General features: G+C 51.3%; 2 protein-coding genes across 7 annotated transcripts in view; one reads left to right on the top strand and one right to left on the bottom strand.

Moving 5' to 3' along the window:
• The window catches only part of Cfap92 (cilia and flagella associated protein 92 (putative)), a 50,247-nt gene extending 34,853 nt beyond the window's left edge, over positions 1-15,394 (top strand). For 2 of the 4 annotated variants that reach the window (XM_063243255.1, XM_023562230.2), the window contains 6 exons: positions 2,725-2,919; positions 4,454-4,748; positions 11,216-11,377; positions 11,745-11,951; positions 12,049-12,196; positions 15,266-15,394. In XM_063243255.1, the coding sequence (XP_063099325.1) occupies positions 2,725-2,919; positions 4,454-4,748; positions 11,216-11,377; positions 11,745-11,951; positions 12,049-12,196; positions 15,266-15,378 (1,120 nt within the window). In that variant the 3' untranslated portion in view covers positions 15,379-15,394. Of the gene's footprint in view, positions 1-2,724; positions 2,920-4,453; positions 4,749-7,435; positions 7,685-11,215; positions 11,379-11,744; positions 11,952-12,048; positions 12,197-15,265 lie in introns of those variants that run through there. The other 2 variants (XM_063243254.1, XR_010045585.1) reach the window with 2 other exon arrangements.
• Positions 13,770-17,833, bottom strand: part of Acad9 (acyl-CoA dehydrogenase family member 9) — a 30,417-nt gene continuing 26,353 nt past the window's right edge. For all 3 annotated transcript variants that reach the window (XM_063243262.1, XM_013145434.2, XM_003463494.3), the window contains 6 exons: positions 16,877-16,956; positions 16,255-16,381; positions 16,024-16,101; positions 15,520-15,648; positions 14,920-14,992; positions 13,770-14,271 (listed from right to left, as the gene is read on the bottom strand). In XM_063243262.1, the coding sequence (XP_063099332.1) occupies positions 14,171-14,271; positions 14,920-14,992; positions 15,520-15,648; positions 16,024-16,101; positions 16,255-16,381; positions 16,877-16,956 (588 nt within the window). In that variant the 3' untranslated portion in view covers positions 13,770-14,170. The remainder of the gene's footprint in view (positions 14,272-14,919; positions 14,993-15,519; positions 15,649-16,023; positions 16,102-16,254; positions 16,382-16,876; positions 16,957-17,833) is intronic.

Below are 17,833 nucleotides of genomic sequence, written 5' to 3'. Positions count from 1 at the left end.
CATAACCGAAATGTTCACAGAAGTAATAGCAGAAAATTTCCCAAATATGGGGAAAATATGTGATATGCGGATGAGGCATATAGAATGCCGAACAATCACAGTCAACATAAATCTATACCCAGACATATAATAATTAAGATCCCAGACATACAGCATAAAAGCAGAATACTAAAAGCTGTTAGAGGAAAGACACAACTCACCTATCAAGGAAAGCCCATTAGAATCACAGCAGACTTTTCAGCACAAACCCTCATGTCAAGATGAGCTTGGAGTGAGGTATTTCAAGCCATAAAGAAAACAACTTTCAACCCAGACTGATGTACCCAGAAAAACTTGCAAGTTTAATGGAGAAATAAGATACTTCTATGACAAAGAACAACTGAAGAAATTCATATTCACCAAACCAACCCTACAAAGAGTATTGTAAAACATACTAGATAGAGTTAAAAATGACCACAATCCCCAGAACAACAACAGAAAGAAACCACCAGGTAGGACAAGCAATTAAACAAGGTGGTGGGGGGGGAGCAAAAAGCAAACAACTGGAACATAGCGTGGCAAAGTTGAGCCAGTATATATCAGTTATATCCCATACATGTAAATGGCCTCATTTCACCCATCAAAAGAAACAAGTTGACAGAATGGATCAAGAAACAGGATCTCACAATATGCTGTATACAAGAAACACATCTGACCCCACAATAATTGTATGGTCTGTTTCTTGGCACCCTTCTCCATCCCACTGGTCTGTGTGTCTGTCCCTTGCCAAATACCACAGTCTTGGTTACAACTGAATAGTGATGTTTTCTACTTTTACTCTTTTTCAAAATTGTTTTAATTATTTTGGTTCCTTTGCTTTTCACATAGACTGTCTAATAAGCTGTTCATACTCATAAAGCCTTTGCTAGGATGCTGTGAAGAGCTGTGCAAAGCCTGTATGTTGTCTTGGGGAGGGGAGAAGTGTACCTTTGCTGCGCTAAATCTTTCAATCCACAGACCTGGCGTGGTTTTTCGCTTATACCTTTGGCTTCTCTCGTCAGCAGTTTGCAGTTTTTAGCATGTACGTTTTCTGCATGTGTCGGTAGATTTATATCTAGGTATTTTATTTTCTGAGTATAAATAATATTGTATTCTAGATTTCAGTTACCAAATTGCTACACTAGTTTACTGAGCAGTTTTTGTTCTTATCTTTGTTTTGGAAAGTTTCTTGGGATTTTCTGCATAGATCATCACATCATCTGTAAATAGGGATAATCAGGTTTCTCTGTCCTGTCTCTGTGCCTGGTTTTCCCGTTGTACTGGCAATGCTTCCAGCACCATTCCATTCTCTCTAAGGGCGGTGACAGCCGACATCCTTGTCCTATTCTGATCACCCCACTGGGGGTCATATGTAGGGTTTTAGTCAGTTTGAGGAAGTTCTACCCTTCCTGATTTACTGAGGGTTTGCTCATTTTCTGGCTCACACAGTTCATGGAAGCTAACTCCAGGTCGACTTAAACCCTACTTTAAAACTATTAATTTAGAAGCTTGTCATGGTGGCACATGTTGGCCTGTAACCCCAGCATTTGGGGGACTGAGACAGGAAGATCATCACAGGTTTGAGACTAGCCTGAGTTACATAGGGAACCTAAGGCCAGCTTCAATTACATAATTTAACCTTGTCTCAAAAAAACAAAAAATAATTATTTTTAAAAAACTAAACTATTAACTTTGAAACAATTATAGATACACAGGCTGCAAATGTAAGTTTCCATGTGCCCAGTACCTAGCTCCACCTGGTGGCAGCATCTTCCGTAACTCTAATGTTTTGATTGATTAAAATGGGACACCTAACTAGATTTCTGTGATCTTTGATTTCACCAGAAAAATCTCTTTTTGAAAAGCAAAACTAAAGCATTTAGGTGATAAATTAAACATGTCTGTGACCTCACAATAGAAAAACAGTTCTTAAAAAGGACAGTAGCAGAAAAATAAGGGGAAAGAATGACACATTGGGCTATGTTAAATTCAGCAATTTCTGTTCATCAAAAGATAACTGTCTTAGTTATTTTTTTATTTGACTCTGAGACAAAATACCTGATACCCAAAATTGGGAAAGGAAAGTTTTTTTTTTTTATAGTTTTTGGAGGTTTTAGACTATACTTAGTTGGCTCCAAGGCAGGGTGGCATGGCAGGGCCACAGTTTATGGTAGCTGTAAACAGCAAGGCGGAAACCAGCAAGAGAGAGAGACACACCTTCTTCTTGCCATTACATTGTATGTTGGCTCTATTCCTAGGTGGGTGTAGCACTGACATCATTAATCTAAGAGCTAGACAATGAACCAATCACAAATGCACAATGCAAATGCATGAGGCTAGGAGCCACTGACATAAACCATGACAATAACATAGGAATTGGAAAACAGCAAGCTGTGAGCAGGAAAAAATGTCCACAATGTGTTGAACAGAACTAATAACCTGAACATGTGAGACATCTTGTGAATGAATAAGAAAACTGCACAAACCCAGTAATTAGCACTGAGCTATGGCCCAGGCCCATGGCAAACCCCTGCCGCTAAATTGCTTGGTTCAGCAGTCTTCCTGCCTCAGCCTCCCAGGCATGTGCCACCACACCCTGCTCTTTTGTTTTAAAGGAGCAAAAATAAACCCCTGCCAGACGACAAAGCCACTTTTCCTGCAGCAGTGGAGCCACCTGAGTGCTCTCCTCTATGGCTTCCCTTGCAGAATCCCCAAGTCCCGGCATGGCGAATACAAGGTGTTGTACAACTCACAGCTGCTGTTCCACCACAGACTCTACGCAGACCTGGAGACCATCCTGTACCAAGTGCACCTCTCCAGGCCCGTGGCGCTTCTCATGCAGCAGCAGGCCCTCTACCTGCGCAAAGCGGTGCCACGTACAGTCTTCCAGGGGCTGGCCAGGTACGGCTGGGGTGGATGGGGGAGGGGGTGTAAAGGGGGGAGGGTCTCCTCAGCCTCATCCCAGCTAGTAAGTGGGGCACAGTGGAACCTGTGTATGATTCCTGCACTCAGGGAGGCTAGAGCAGAGGGATCAAAAGTTTCACCCCAGCTTGGGCAGTTTAACGATTTGGTAAGACCTTTTCTCAAAATAAGAACTTTTTAGAAAGGGCTAGGAATGTAGGTCAGTGCAAAGATGCCAGGTTCAGTCTCCAGTGCCACAAAAACTCATTGTAGTGGTAGCAGTGGTAGTGACAGTAATGGTCATCATAATGGGAATAGAGAAGGTAGTGGCAGGAGGAGAGAAACCAGGCGGCTGCTCCTTACTCCCCACCCTCAGCAGCTGCCCCGGAGCCAGGCAACAGAGGACTGGCAGGAGCCCCCAGCGGGGAAGCCATCGGAGGAAGTACTGAGCGTTGGGGTCCTAAGCCTGGAGGTCAGGGGATGATGAGACCCCATGCTGCATGCCCACAATGGGAGGGGCTGGGTACCCTGTCAGGCAGAGAGAAAAAAGCTATTTTGGTAGCAGGGATCAAACTCAGGACCTCGTGCTTGCCAGGCAGGTGCATATGCCACTGAGCTAAACCCAAGGCTCCTTTTTAAAAAAGTTTTGGGGGATTTTGTTTTGTGTTTTTGTTTTTGCTTTTTTTTTTTTAACCTTTACCAGGCTGTTGCTTTTGCCATTGAGCTGAATTTCCAGCCCAAGAAAGCTATTTATTATGTGCAGGCAGGAGCTGCTTTCACCATGGGTTTATTCCCACCTGAAAGGGGAGGAGCAGAAATCGAGCAAGTCCGATGCAAAGCAGGGGCCTCACCTCGGATTGCACTCCCAGCAGGAGTGCTGGGCAGTGCCCATGTGGACCTGGCACTGCCATGCTGGGCCTGAGAGGGCACCAGGGGAGCACTTTTTAGTTCTTTTAGTTTGCTTTTTTGTTGTTGTTGTTGTTTTTGTTTGGTTTTGGTGTGGTACTGGAAATTGAACCCAGGGCTTTCACACTGAACTACATTCCCAGTCTCATGAATTTTTTATTTTGAGACAGTGTCTTGCTAATTTCCCAGGCTGGCCTCAAACTTGTGATCCTCCTGACTCAGCCTCCCAAGTGCTGGGATTACAGACCTGTACCAACATGCCCAGCTCCAGAGGGCCTTTGCAAGGAAGGGTGGGAAAGGCAGGACAGCCATGCAGTCCTTAGGCCATGCTCTGAATGAGGCTGGTACACTCGACCTCCCTTGGTTTGAGTCTGAGACCCTCTGACACCAGCCTGCTGGGGCTGCTCCACAGTAGGTGCGGGTGGCGAGGGACACAGGCAAGGCCAGCCACGGAGAAGCACTCCGAGCAGGTGTGGGCGGCCCTTAACATCTAGGGACACAGAGGAAGAAGGGCCACAGACCAGGCTCTGCTAACCCACTGCTCCGAGCTCTCATTGCCTCCTGTAAGACAGGGACTGTCGTCCGTGTCACCAGACAGGTGAGGCTGAAGGGTTGCTGTTTACTCCAGGATCCACGACATCTGCCACGCCAGCTCCCAGCTCAGGGAGGTGATTGTGAGAGACCTGCTGCCTTCCTCTGCCATGCTCAAAGACTTGAGCCAAGAGTTTGGGGTCCCCATCTCGAAAGAGGACCTCACAGATGATCAGCTGCTGGCCTTGCCACCACAGCCTTCCCCCAACCTGGAAGCCTTGCGGTACCGGGCCTTCACCCTCACCTCCGAGATCCTTGCCCACCAGGCAAAGTACCTGAAATGGCGGGCCACCATGCTGAGGAGGAGCCAGTGCCAGGAGAGCCTGGTCCAGGTGAGGATACATGGGCACCTGCCTCCAGCCAAGGGTCAGAGCAGACGTGTCCACTGTCAGTGCTGCCTGATGTCTGTCCTTCCTGCAGGTAAGAGGGAAGGTACTTAGGCATGTGACATTTGCCAGGGTCCCAGAGTTCATGTTAGAGAATGAACTGTCCCATGTGCATGCATGCATGCATCTGTGTAGTACGTGTGTGACCTCCTGCCTGGGCTGCTAGGGGGCCAAGGCAACGCAGGCTAGAAACCAGCCTCCCTCCCCCACCACCTCCATCCCTGCTTGTGGTGTCCAGTGAGTGAGGATTTTTGGCACTCAATCCAAAGTGATGCAGGAGAGATAAGGAGACAAAGCAGGAAGAGGCCTTTAATGAGGGCGTGGGAGAGCTTTATAGGGGTGTAGTGGACTACTTTTATCAGATTTGGCTTGGGAGGAGTTTGGGAGGTGGGTAAAATGACGCATTAACAGCTGATTTGAAGAAGCATCTGCCTGTGTAAAACAGGAGACAAATTTACTGGGGGCTGAAGTGGAGTCTTGGGATCTGGGAAAGGGCTCAGCACACATGCAGAAAGGGAGGGGAGGTTTATCTCTGGAACGAGAATGCAGCAGTTACTCTTGGAGAGAGTTGTCTGGGTTCGGTACTAAGTTGGGTGGATGTCATGTAAGAGATAGCTGAGCCCCAGGCTAGCAGAACCTGCCATCCCTTCATCCTTGCTTCTGCTTTGTCCCTTGCAGTCTTCCTGCCCTAGCTCTTAAGAGCTTAGAAACTGATTATTAGGTAGGTGCAACCCAATGAGTTAACATTAAGCCAGACATGGTGCTGCACGCCTGTGGTCCCAGCTACTTGGGAGGCTAAAGCAGGAAGATTGCCAGTTTTAGTCCAGCGTGGGCAATGTTAGGGAGACCCTGTCTCAAAATAAAATGAAAGTGAAGGGATGGAGATGTAGCTTAGTACCAAGGCCCTCAGTTCAATTCCCAATGACAGCCAGCCAGCCAGCCAGACACACACACACACACACACACACACACACACACACACACACACACACAAACACACACACCAGCAGCAGCAGCAGCAGCAGCAACTTGTAAGCATCTTGTGTGTGTTCTTTATGAAGACCAAAGAAGCTGGGGCGGGGGGGGGGGCGGTTTCTCTTTAGCACCCCGGCTTTTAGTTTTTTCCGAAGAACTTATTCTTACATTTATTAATTTTTTTCAGTTTTTCTGATTATTTCAGCTTTTATTTTCATATTTTAACAACACTTTGCTCATTTTTCTAGGGTTGGTTGATTTGTGGCCTTTTTGAGACAGGGTCTCACTTGGCAGTTCAGTCTGGCATGGAGCTGGCATCGAGCTCACTTTGTAGCCCAGGCTGGTCTCCAGCTTGCATAAGCGTGTGCCACCACACACAAGTTTGTTTGTTTTTTTTTTAGCTTCCTGAGTTGATTCTTACTCATCTGTATTCTCTCTTATTTCATAACACATGAACTGAATTCAGGCTGTGATCTTTCCTCTGGGGTATTGTTGGCCATGTTCTACAAAGCGTTCTATGCATTTTGTATTCTGGTTGTTCCCCTTAAATCCCTTACAAATTACAAAACAGTATGCAAGTACATGGCCAGTAGATAGTCCAGCATCCCCGCCTGCTCAGTCTTCCCTGCCCGCCCTCTTAGGGCACTTACTCATGACAAGGACATTTATGGGTGAGTTAATGTTTCTAGTCAATGCTATTAAACAGATCTTGAGAGATTTTACAGTAATGTGGTTGAATGGCATACTATGTTCATATACTTTTTAATAGCACGTTATAATCAGTTGGAATTATTGTTCCATATTATTTTTAAATTGTTTCTTTTTGAAATTGCTACTATGAAGTGGCTTGATATTTAATATTCATAGTAGGCATCTTACTACTGTGCTTTTCATTTATGTTTTGTGATGACAGATGATGCTAGGTACTTTTTGATGTGCTTATTAGCAATTTAGACATCATTGGTGTAATATGTTTCCTTTATTCATTGTAAAGTAGGTTATTGGTCTTATTGCTGAGTCATATAGATTCTAGATACAAGTACTTGATCAGAAATCATTCACAAATATTTTTCCATATTTGAGGCTTGTCTTAATAGTGATGAAAGAAAATATTTGAAGTGTAAACATTTCTTTTTTTCTGGCATGAGGAATTGAACTCATGACCTCGTGCTTTCTAGCAGGCGCTGTGCTGCTGAGCTTTATTCCTGACCCTCAACACTTTTTTTTGATGAATTTTATCAGTTTTCTCTTTTATTGACCCTGATTTTTGTGTCATAGATGGACCTCGAGATTGAACCCAGAGAACTCTGAGCTACATCCCCAACACCCCCCCCCTTTTTTTAAATTTTGAGACATGGTCTCATTTAGTTACCCAGGCTGACCTTGAATCTGCAGTCTTCCTGCCTCAGCCTTTGGTAGCTGAGATTGAAGGTGGGTGTCTCCAAGCCCAGGCTCCATGGTCTCTCTTCATAAAGACACCAGTCCTGTCGGATCCTGGTTCCTCCTGACCTCACATAACTGAGCTTGGGCTGGAGTGATTCCCGATGTGCTTATCTGAGTCAGCACCTTTCCCCTGTAGTATTATTTTGGTTTTCATTACCATGTATTCATGATATATGGGATTCAGTGTAATATTTATCTTTTTTTTTTGGTACCAGGAATCAAACTTAGACGCTTGCAGTTGCCAGGCAAGGAGCTGTGCCGCTGAGCTACATCCCCAGCCTGATACCACCGTACATGAACACCACGTGCACTGATCAACCCCCAACCATAGCACTGTTGTATTTGACTTTCCACATATGGAGAAGATATGTAGTGTTTGTCTTTGTCTGACTTATTTCAGTGAATTTCTCTCCACTTGGCTGCAAATGAAGGATTTGATTCTTCCTCCTGGCTAAATAATTGTGGTGAGAGCACCATATTTTCTTTCCCCGCTCAGTGGCGACAGACACCACGCTGACTTGGTACATCAGCTTTTGTAAACAGAGCTGTAGCAGACTCGAGGATGCCGGGGTCTCTGGGCTGCTTGCTCCATGCCCCTGGATATATATCCAGAGTGTGGTTGCTGCACCAAACAGAAGATCTAGTTCTAAGTTTTTGAGGCTGCTCCATACTGCTCTCCATAACAGCTGTATTACGAACATTCCTACCAGCAGCATATGAGTTCCTTTTTCCCCACCTCTTTGCTAGATTGATTGATTCTGCAATAGCAGGATTAAGCTGAGGACCTTTGCACTGAGGTATATCCCCAGCTCTATTTTAAAATTCTGAGACAAGGTCTCACTGAATCATCCAGGCTTGGGTTAAACTTGTGTCCTCCTGCTTCAGCCACCCACTCTTAACATTTTTTTAATCATTGATTTGATTTATATTAACCCTAACCCTGATGGGCTGTGTGTATGTAAATGTTTGTTGGCTATTTGGATTTCTTATTTTGGGAAATACCTATTCTGACCATTTATTCGTTTTAAAATTGGGTTACTTGGGGTTTTTATCTGGTAGAACATGTTAATGGCAGAACACTCCCTAGTTGGTTGTATGCCTTTGGTCACTCTCCAGTGACTGCTTTTGGCAGCCTTGTCATTGTTCTGGGGAGATGATTTCCTGAGCTCCCTGGCCCACCATACTAGAAGTTCTACCTCCTTCTGGCCCAGCTACAAATTTTGCTCATATCTATTTGCTGCGGTTTCTTGGGCTCGGGCCTCCTGTCCTGTGAATTTATTTTCTCCCCAGAAAGCATTAGCACATGGTAAGGGAGGCTGCTTGGGGCAGGGCCTTGGTCCACCCTTTCACTTGCACTGCAGTTGGGCTGCTCTGGGTTAGGGACTCAGATCCCCCACTTCGCCCAGAACTCCATTGCTCCCTGGGACCAAGGGCCACAAATAAGTCTAGTTCTTCCTACTTAGATAAAAATTTAGAATTCTCTAATATTTTAAAACTGCTATTAGTGTTCACCTCTAGGTGTCCAATAGGAGCTTTCTTCTGTTTTTAGAGAGAGTCCTTTTGTTTCCTTTCGGGAATGAGCCCGTTACTAAGATACTAGAACTGAAGGAGTTCCCTGTCATTTTCTTCTTTCCTCTTGGCCTTTTCCGCAGTTATGTGGACAGTTTGCCCAGGTCAAAAGTGGTGAACATGTTAACAGTGTCAGCAGGACTGACATCCAGCGAGGCTGTCTCTGTCCAGCCTGGTGTTCTCCTCCAAGCTTGGAGAATCAATCTTTGCCACTGTCCTCCTAAATCTCCCCCATCACAGTGCACCTGGGCTTGGGTTTTGCATTTTCAGTTCTGATGCTCATTATTTCTTTGAATCTTCTAGTCTTGCTACCCTCCTGTGAACTCCTATTCTGTGGACGTTGTTGGTTCTCCCTCCACCCTCTCTACCCAGGTTTTCTGATCCTCTTTTTGATCCAGGGCTGCTTTCTGGAAATACATTATAAGCTAGTTATTTGCATTTCCTTGGCTCATTCTGTAGCTGTATCATTTCTGTAGTATGTTTTATTTGCCTTCGATTTGTTTTTCTAGTACTGGGAACTGAGTCAGGGCCTTGTGGGCAAGGCAAGCACTCTGCCACTGAGCCACATCGCTAGCATTTTTAATTATTTCAGTTGTAAGACAGAGCCTCGCTGAGAAGCCCAGGCTGGGCTCTCGCTTGTAGCCCTTCTGCCTAAATTTTCCCAAGTAGCACAGATTATAGGCGTGCACCACTAGCTGGCTCCTTTGAGTATTTAAGTAGCTAGTACTTTTCTTTAGTCTTACACCTGCCTCATATCTCTGTCTGCTTATCAAAGAACGATTACATGTATCATCAGTGCTTTGCATTGATGCCCAGTTACCCTGTCACTCTGGTGACAAGTCCAGTTCCCCTGCTGGGGTAGCATTGGACAGAGAATCTCAGGCTCCCAGAGGGACTGCTGGCTCCTGCTCACTTTCCCTCGATCAAACAGTGGTCTGGCCAGAAGCATAATTCTAACTGTAAGGAAGAAACGGCACGGAAGCACAGCAAGGACCCACCAGCTGCAGGGTCTGAGGGCTCGAGGACAGCAGGGCACATCAACTTCTGGCAGTGGCAAGACTGAGTAGCTCTGCCCACCCTCCCACAAAGGACCCTCGAAGGGCAGGAAGAGTCGTGAGACACTGACTGAGATGCCACGTGGGCTGTGACAAGATTCGAGCTCTGTGACTTCTGTAATGTAGTCATGAAGAGCCCTGGCCTGGGCTTTGTCCCCCATCCAGTGACCGTGACTTGCTTTGCCTCTGTCCCTGCTGCTCTAAGCCATGGGTTCTCTCGCCAGAAGTTCCTTCTCTCACTTGCATCAATCAAATGTATCGCCTCCCCTGCCTGCTTTGTGTTGTTCCTCAGAGATTTCCCAAGACACTGGGGCTGAGGTCACCGTATTTTTAGCTGGGGATGGAACCCAGGGCCTTTGAACTGAACTATATCCCCAAAACTTTTAAAAAAATTATTTATTGAGACAGAGTCTCACTAAGTTGCTAACTTATCTCACTTGAACTTGTGATCTTACTCCTCAGCCTCTCAGATTAAGATTATTATTTTAGGAAAAAAACTTTTAAAGGAGAAGATTATTTTGCGAAGGTGACTAAGCAAGTGAAGGGCAAGCACAGTAGTAATTCAAAGTGACAAACTTTCTCTCTTCTCCCTCTTTGGAGTCTCGGCCACTTTCATTTTTCATTGTCATTAGTACTCACTAGGGCCTCGAGCGCACTCAGCCTGAGCTCACCTCCCGTCCTGTCCCGGCACCCTCCTGCTTTATCTTTTATTTCGTCTGCTCAGCCACTCGCATCTCACTGCTCTTTCCATCCGCAAAGGCAGCCTCAGCCCAGAGGGCGCCTGCTTTCGGCATCCTCTGCCAGGGGCACGGCTCTGCGCCCCTACTGGGCCTGCTGAGAGCGAAGGCCACAGTCCACATGTGCTCAGCACTGAAAGTTAGCCACAGTCAGGCCAGGCCCAGCAGCACACGCACCCCTGTAACCCCAGCTACTCAGGCTCAGGATGCGAGGCAGGAGGGCTAAAAGTTTGAGGCCAGTTTAAACAATATATCAAAACTCTGTCTCAGAAGGAAAAGGGTCTGGAGATGCAGCACAGTGGTAGCTGCCCCTGGGTGACACACCTGATCCCACACACAAAGGAAACTCTGGTCAGAGATGGCAGCCCCTGCGGGTTCCCATCCACACCAGGAACACAATGCCCACTCCTGACCCTCTGAGCTCATGATTACCAGCCTAGTGGAAGAACAGTAACCAGGTCATGAGTCTCCATTTCAGAACCCTGTCATGGTTCTAGGATGGAACAGCATCACTAGTTTCTAGGCTGAGTCGGGGCCTGCAGCTCAGCCGAATGGGAGGCCATCACATTGCACGCTGTACACTTGGTGATGAGGACCCCTGGCGTAGGTGGTTATGGGGTGTGTGTGTCCGCAGAGAAACATCAAAGAGGCCCACAAGGGCACCGGGAGACCTCCCTTGGGTGTGGTGAAGGTGCTGAGGATCTCTCCCGCCGCCGGGCCTGTGCACAACTACAGCATCCAGACCCTGAACTCCTCAGAGCTGGCCAGGAAGGAGCTATGCCGAGAGATGGCCAAGGTGTGCCACGGGCCCCTGGCACTGGCCAGTCATTTCTGACATCAGGAGGGGGCCTTGGGGGTTGAGGTGAAAGCCACTCAGCTGGAGGAGCAGAGGAGGGGTCCAGCGCTGGGAGGAGAGTCCGGGTTACAGGCAGGAACCAGCAGATGCCTGACTCCCGGAGGGCTGGGTCCCTGTCGGGAAGAGCCTTGGGCTCGTAGCAGGGGGATCTGCTTCAACTGTCAAAGGAGACCACCACCACCACCCCTCAGGGGACACACAGTCACGCTCCCTCAGCATTCTGTGGCAACTCGGCCATATCCAGAGCTGCTCCTAGCTGTTCTTGCCACCTCCCCCAACCCCCAACCCGTCTGCCCCTGGTCTCCAGGAGCCTCGGAGGAGATTAGCGTACTCACATCGATACCTGTCAGCCATGGTGGTGCCTCGGGACCCCGAGGAAGAGGAGAAGACAGCGCAGGAGAAGTCCCGCCAGGCCTGGCTCACGGCCAGCGGGTTCCGGGTGGCCGGTCTTCAGAAGAGCACCGAAGGCCACCACCAGGACTTCAGGCTGCCACCTGTCTCAGAGCTGAAAGAGGTCTGTGGGCGGTGGGGTGGCCGGGCAGGTCCGTGGGTGGTGGGGCGGGGGTGTCCATGGGGGCTTCCCCACTCCCGACCAGCTGATCCCACCCCAGGAGTGGACGGAGGGCGCCCTGTTCACCAATGTGCTAAGGCCCACGCTGGACCGTGAGAGATGGGGCTGGGACAGGCGCCACCTGGACTTCGAGCTGTACAAGCGGCCCCCACCTTTCGTGGAAGCAGAGCCTCCAAAAGCCATGAGAGGTAGGGGTAGCCGCCTGTGCCTTTCGCAGTTGCCGCTGGGCATAGCCACAGCTCAGGCTTCTGAAGCGCAGGAGGCGGGCAGGCTACAGACCACGTGTGCTGCTGGCCTGTCCGGAGCACCTTTCCCTGCTCCCTGCCTGGCTCCTCATCTATAGTGGGCTGGGAGGAAGAAGGCTGAGAGCTCTGTGGAGATCCCCAACCACCTTCTAGATCTGGGGTCCATGGCAGCTAGGGGGAGTGGGGAGCAAGACAGGAAGCATGAGCCTCGCTGCACCACGCCCGAGTTCTTGCTTCCTTGGTGAAGAGACTTAAAGGTCATTTTGATGTTGCTGTGGAACTCAGGTTTGTTGGTTAACAGAACCAGAAATTTTGTCCAGGGAGAGACATTTTACCTAGCAATAAGGTAAAATGCCAAAACAATCTTCCCCCAAAATCTAGATCAAAACCAGGCATGGTGGCATACACCTGTAATCCCGGCACTCCAGAGGCTGAGGCAGGAGGATTGTTGCAAGTTTGAGACCAGTTTGAGCTACAAAATGGGCTCAAGACCAGCCTGACTGTATAGTGAGACTCTGTCTCAAAAAGACAAAAAACCCAAACAAGTAGATTATAAAAGAGGTGGTTCGTCCCTCGCCCAACCCCTTGAGGACATGGGACATGGGAACATGAGCGGGGGAAATAGGAACAAGGCCTTGAACAGGAGGAGGTGTGCTGGGATGTCGTGCTCCCTCATCCAGGCTTTGCTCCTTCCACCTCGGAGGGCCCTGGGCCTGTGAGCCTGGGATGGGGCACACCTGAGCTGCCAGCCGTTCCCTTGCACAGGTCCCAGGGACTGAGTCCAGCTGAAGAGGACAGTGCCCCCCTTCACAGCTTTCCAAGCCCAGTTTCCTGGGCACTCGCAGGCCTCCCCTCCCCCACCACAAGGGGCCAGGATGACTGAACTATGGGTGAGGCCCAAGTGAGTGACTGGGCCCTGCTGCAGGGCCCTTCCCTGCCACCAGGCCCTGAGTGCCTAGTGTTCCTTGAGTGGGAGAGGGTCTCACAGCTCCCTGCTTGGAAGCCTGGGTCTGGGCACCATGCGGAGCAGGCCGTGGCTTTGCGGGTCACAGCACGCCTGTTTGCCACTGCTGGTCACTGGCAATGAACTATGAGCTCTGGGTTTCACAGGAAAGTTACTCCCCAAGTACCTGTAAACCTTCCCCTGTTGGGGGACAGAGCTGGGCTCCTCCCACCTCCGGATAACTTCTAGTCAGCTTCTAGAAGCTTGAGGAAACGTAAGGCCCTGTTAGTGCCACCTGAAGGCACCTTGCCAGTGCCTAGGTGCGAATGAGCAGACGCCACGTGCTCCCGAAGCAGTTTCCCCCTCTCGAGTGGGGTCAGCGGTTATGGCTTTGTCACAATCCTGTGGTGGCACACTAGCTGGGGGAGGTCAGCCCCTGCTGGCCCAGGCTGGAGACAGAGGGCGCCAGAAGCCACCACCAGAGAGGGGCTTTCAGGGCTGTATTGCTAGCTACTAAGAGCCAGTACTGGGAAATAACGGGTTGGTACAGCAAGGCTAGAAGAGGACATGAACTGTAGCGCTTTAGATTTTTATTAAGTGACTTCTGATACATCTGAAGTGCCTGTTGTTCCGAATATGTGTCCGTGACCCCACATGGCCTCCATGCTCTTTCTTGACCTGTGGTCTGGTAGAAATGGCTGCCCCTGCCTCAGAGCCCTGCAAGTCTGGTGCCACCACTGTGTTATCTTCTCAGCTGTCCCATAATTGCAGTGCCAGGCCTCGGCAATCCCGTGTACTTCATAGCTGGGATCCGGTCAGACGCAGGCTGTGGGTTAGAGCCAGCCAAGGGCCTAGGCAGGAGGAAGCCTGTCTAGTGCCTACTGATGACAGTGGTTCCTGCTGGGATGGCCTGGGTTCTCCATGGCATCTTGTGCCAGCCATAGCTGGGAGGTGGTAGCAGCACTGTCCCCGCCTCAGGACATCCTGTCTAGAGGGTGGGCACAGATGTACGCGCGCTTCTCAAGGATCTGCTGGGCTATTTTCTTAGTCTGATGATCCAGGTTTTCTGGAGCATCTGGGAGGTAAGACAGAGGAGTGGGTGATCTTCCAGCACAGTGATGCACACATGGGGCTGAGCTGGGGGGTGGGGCAAAAAGCCAGCGCCCCTGTTGTGACCTCCAGGCTCCCAAAGCCCCAGACAAAAGACACCACAGTAGTGGTGGCACATGAGGCATGTGAGCCACAGCCAGCTGTCTGTTACCACTGCAAGCCGTAGAAGGTTCTCCATCAATGAATAGAAAGGGCCTGTCCTACTCTAACCCCAGGTCTTCTGGGGGTTCCAGAGCAGGCACCTGTCAGCAAACAGATGCACCACACACACACCAGTCCTGCAGCCATGCAGGGTGCCTGGGCCTGCAGCCCACGACAGCCACAGTCCCCCTCTCCACGCTCACTTCATGGCAGGGACCACAGGCTTAGACCCTGAGCTAGACACGGTGCATAGCTGAGGCTCTGGAAGACAAAGAACATCCCAGACATTCGGGGCAGCGGGCCCAAGGCCTATATTCTCTAGCCCACACCGAGGCCCCCGTGGGAGTGCGTGTCTAAAGGCAGGTTCGACACTCGCCCTCTCCCCTGGATGGGCAGCAGCCCGGGGAGCACACAGCTATCCCACCAGAGCCTGGCTCTGGCCCACTCTTCCCTCCCACAAGGCCCCACTTACCCTTGTCCAGCTGCGACAGGCTGAAGAGATTCTGGAAGTAGGCTTCCACGCAGAACATGTTGGCCAGCAGGACCTGTGGAAACCAAGGTCGGACAGGCAGGCTGTGGGGTGCTGGGGTCTCCCCGAACCCCGCCTGTGTGTTAGCGTGGCACTTTGAAGTCATATGACCTTGGGTTCTAATCCAGCCCAGACCCCAAGACCAACTTATTCAGCATGGCTGGCTGCGGGGCAGGCATCACAGTCCCGGTGTCCATGGGCCACTGCACAGACAGCTGGTGCTCAGTGACTGCACCCGCCTCCCACAGCAGGGACACTGGCTTCAGGGACCGCACCCCCTCTCTTCTAGGCTGCCGACCCACGACTCATGGCGCAGGGCCTGTCTCCCAGGGCAGAGGCACAGGAGCCCCTGCAGAGCTGCACCACCTGACTCCTCACTTTTCTGGCCACCGCCTCCATTAAAGTGCAGCAGAACAAAGGCCTGGCTTGGAAGTCACTGCGTTGGGTCCTAATTCCGCTCCTCACCCAAACTTGCTTTATCCCCAAGAGCAAGTCACTTGGTGTCACCCAGCCTGTTTCCCGAGGGCTGCAGGGCAGACTCACCTCATGGTCGTGGTCCCGGAGCCCGATACGGACAGAGCGACTGGCCCGAGACAGCACGGCCACCATGCCATACATGTTGATGAGGATGTTGGCCACCCGCTTCAGCACCAGCTGCTCGTCCACGATGCTCTGGGGACATGGCTCAGAGTGGAGACCTGCATCCTGCCTGGGCCCCTGCCCCGGGCCCACCTCCAAGTTCTCCATGTGCCTCGGGAACTTAGGGCAGTGCCATCTTCCCCCAGGCCGGGTGAGGCCAGCCTCCAAGTCCCCCACTACGCTCTCCCTCAGGGCTGGGGTTGGGTCAGGGCAGCACTAGAACCTTGGCTGACAGCCTGGTGCTCAGGGTCCCCAAGGCTCAGACCTGTACTCTGGGCCACAGGGAGCCTGCCACACCCAACTGACCATGCTTTCTCCAGGCCCAGTCCCAAAGATGGGCGTGGGGGTCTTGTGGCTGCTGTTCATGTTGGGGCCAGCTGGGCTAGAGGCCCGGCACAGCCCTCTCACCTTTCCAAAGCGTGACAGCAGTGCCTCAACAGTCCGGCCAAAGTAGTACACATTCTGCTCCAGCTTGGTGGCACTGTCCTGCTCAACCAGAAGACGGGACTCTGCTCAGCACTGTATGCCCATAATGACAGTGCCCAACCACAGCCAAGATGTGGCAGAAGTACATGGCACCTGTCCAACTGCTCCTGGCCCCAATGGGACAGCAGCAGGATCGTGGGACAGGTCACTTACCTCCAGACTTGGATGCACCAGTCCGAGCTGACCTGTCAGGCCCATGTCCACGGTTTGGCCCAGAGAGTCTCGAAGCCTCTGGCCCACAGTCTCCATGATCACTCGCACACTGCCCCGTTTCAGCTCGCTGCAGAAGACCCAAGGTGCCTGGCTCTAGACTGCACTGCTGGCTCCCACTGCTCGTAGGGCCCCTGGAACTCTAAACACCTTCCTCAGCAGGCATGGGGGGCTCAAGGGGACAAGGTGACTACTGGCCTCTCACTAGCAGCTGCTTTCCTTAGGGATCCTGAGCACACAGCCAGCTTCCCACTCGCTCCCTTCTCAATTACGGAGGCTGTAAAATGCTACCAGAAACCTGTGCTCAGTCTCTGGTAGGGATGTGTTGACTCTGCCCTGGCCTGAGGAGCTCAAGGGGGGCAGGCAGGGCAGGGCAGGGTGAGCCGCCTCCCCAGGCAGGGGTTCTCTCTCTCCCATTACATTCAGGTGAGGGCTGAGCTCCAGCCCCTGCATCCCGTGCTGCTGGTCCGAGAGTGCACTGCAAAGCTGCCCACCCCCCTCGCTGTCCCCTCTGCCCCCAGGGCAAGCTGGCGGGCCAAGGAGCAGACCAGGGACTGGCACCTACTTCATCCTTGTGGTCAGGATGCGGCCAGCATGCTGCAGGCCTGCGAGCGCGATGAACAGCCTGAGGATCTCGTTGGTTCCCTGTGGCCAGCAACATGGGGTCACCAGTTGCCCCTTCCCAAGGGAGCCCTGGCAGTGCTGTGCATGCCAGGCAGGTGGAGCCCCCGCTCCCCTACTGCCACCTCAGCATGAAGAGCGGAACTGTGATCAGGGGTTGGGTTGAGGTAGGGAGCTGACCAGAGAGCATGGTTCCCACAGGGACCACCGCCTCCCCACATGGCCAGCCTGCTGGGTCACTTTTCTCTAAGCCCCAACTCCTCCTCCATACTGATGCTAGCATTCCCTGGGGGGCAGTTGCCAATGCCCAGGGCCCAGCCAGGGAAGCACGTCGGTCCGCTGCCTCAGGCTGGAGTACAGATTCCTCAGGGAAGCCCTAAAGCACTGAGCAGCAGCAGCAGCAGCTGGTTGGGGCGGGGCACGGGGTGCCTGCATGCAACCCTTCCACTCTGACAGTGGCCATGGGGTGGTGCGGGCAGCTGCCTCAGCTTGGATGGGCGCCCCCTGGAGGGCAGTGGAGGCCCCAGCACAGCCATGCCAAGTTGTGCTGTCTCCAGGCAGCAGTGTCCACCTCTGCCAGAGGTTCTGCGCCTGTCATCGACCTTGGCCTCAAGAGTCCTTGCCTCCTGCCCTGAGTCTTCCCTGCGGGGGAACATCCCAGGAGCCACAACTCACCCCCCCACTCTTAAGGGCCTTTCACAGCCAGGCTGGTGAGGTGGGCTCAGCCCCGCTCTGAAGCTCTGCCTCCTGCACAGCTCAGGCCAAGTCTGGCCATTTTGCCTGCCTTCCCTGCAGGGGAAATTTCCTGGCCTCTGGTCTCAGTGGCCCCGGGAGAACACCTGCTCAAAACCTTCCCCTAGTTCCTGAAGTTCTTGTTTTTGCTTAAGGTCTCCTATGTCCA

The sequence above is a fragment of the Cavia porcellus genome, unplaced genomic scaffold (assembly GCF_034190915.1).
Source record: "Cavia porcellus strain 051 isolate PalLab524CR breed Dunkin Hartley unplaced genomic scaffold, mCavPor4.1 scaffold_37, whole genome shotgun sequence".
Classification (NCBI taxonomy): Eukaryota; Metazoa; Chordata; class Mammalia; order Rodentia; family Caviidae; genus Cavia; species Cavia porcellus.
Note: the sequence above shows the minus strand (reverse complement) of the source record. Positions and strands in the feature narration are given on the sequence as shown.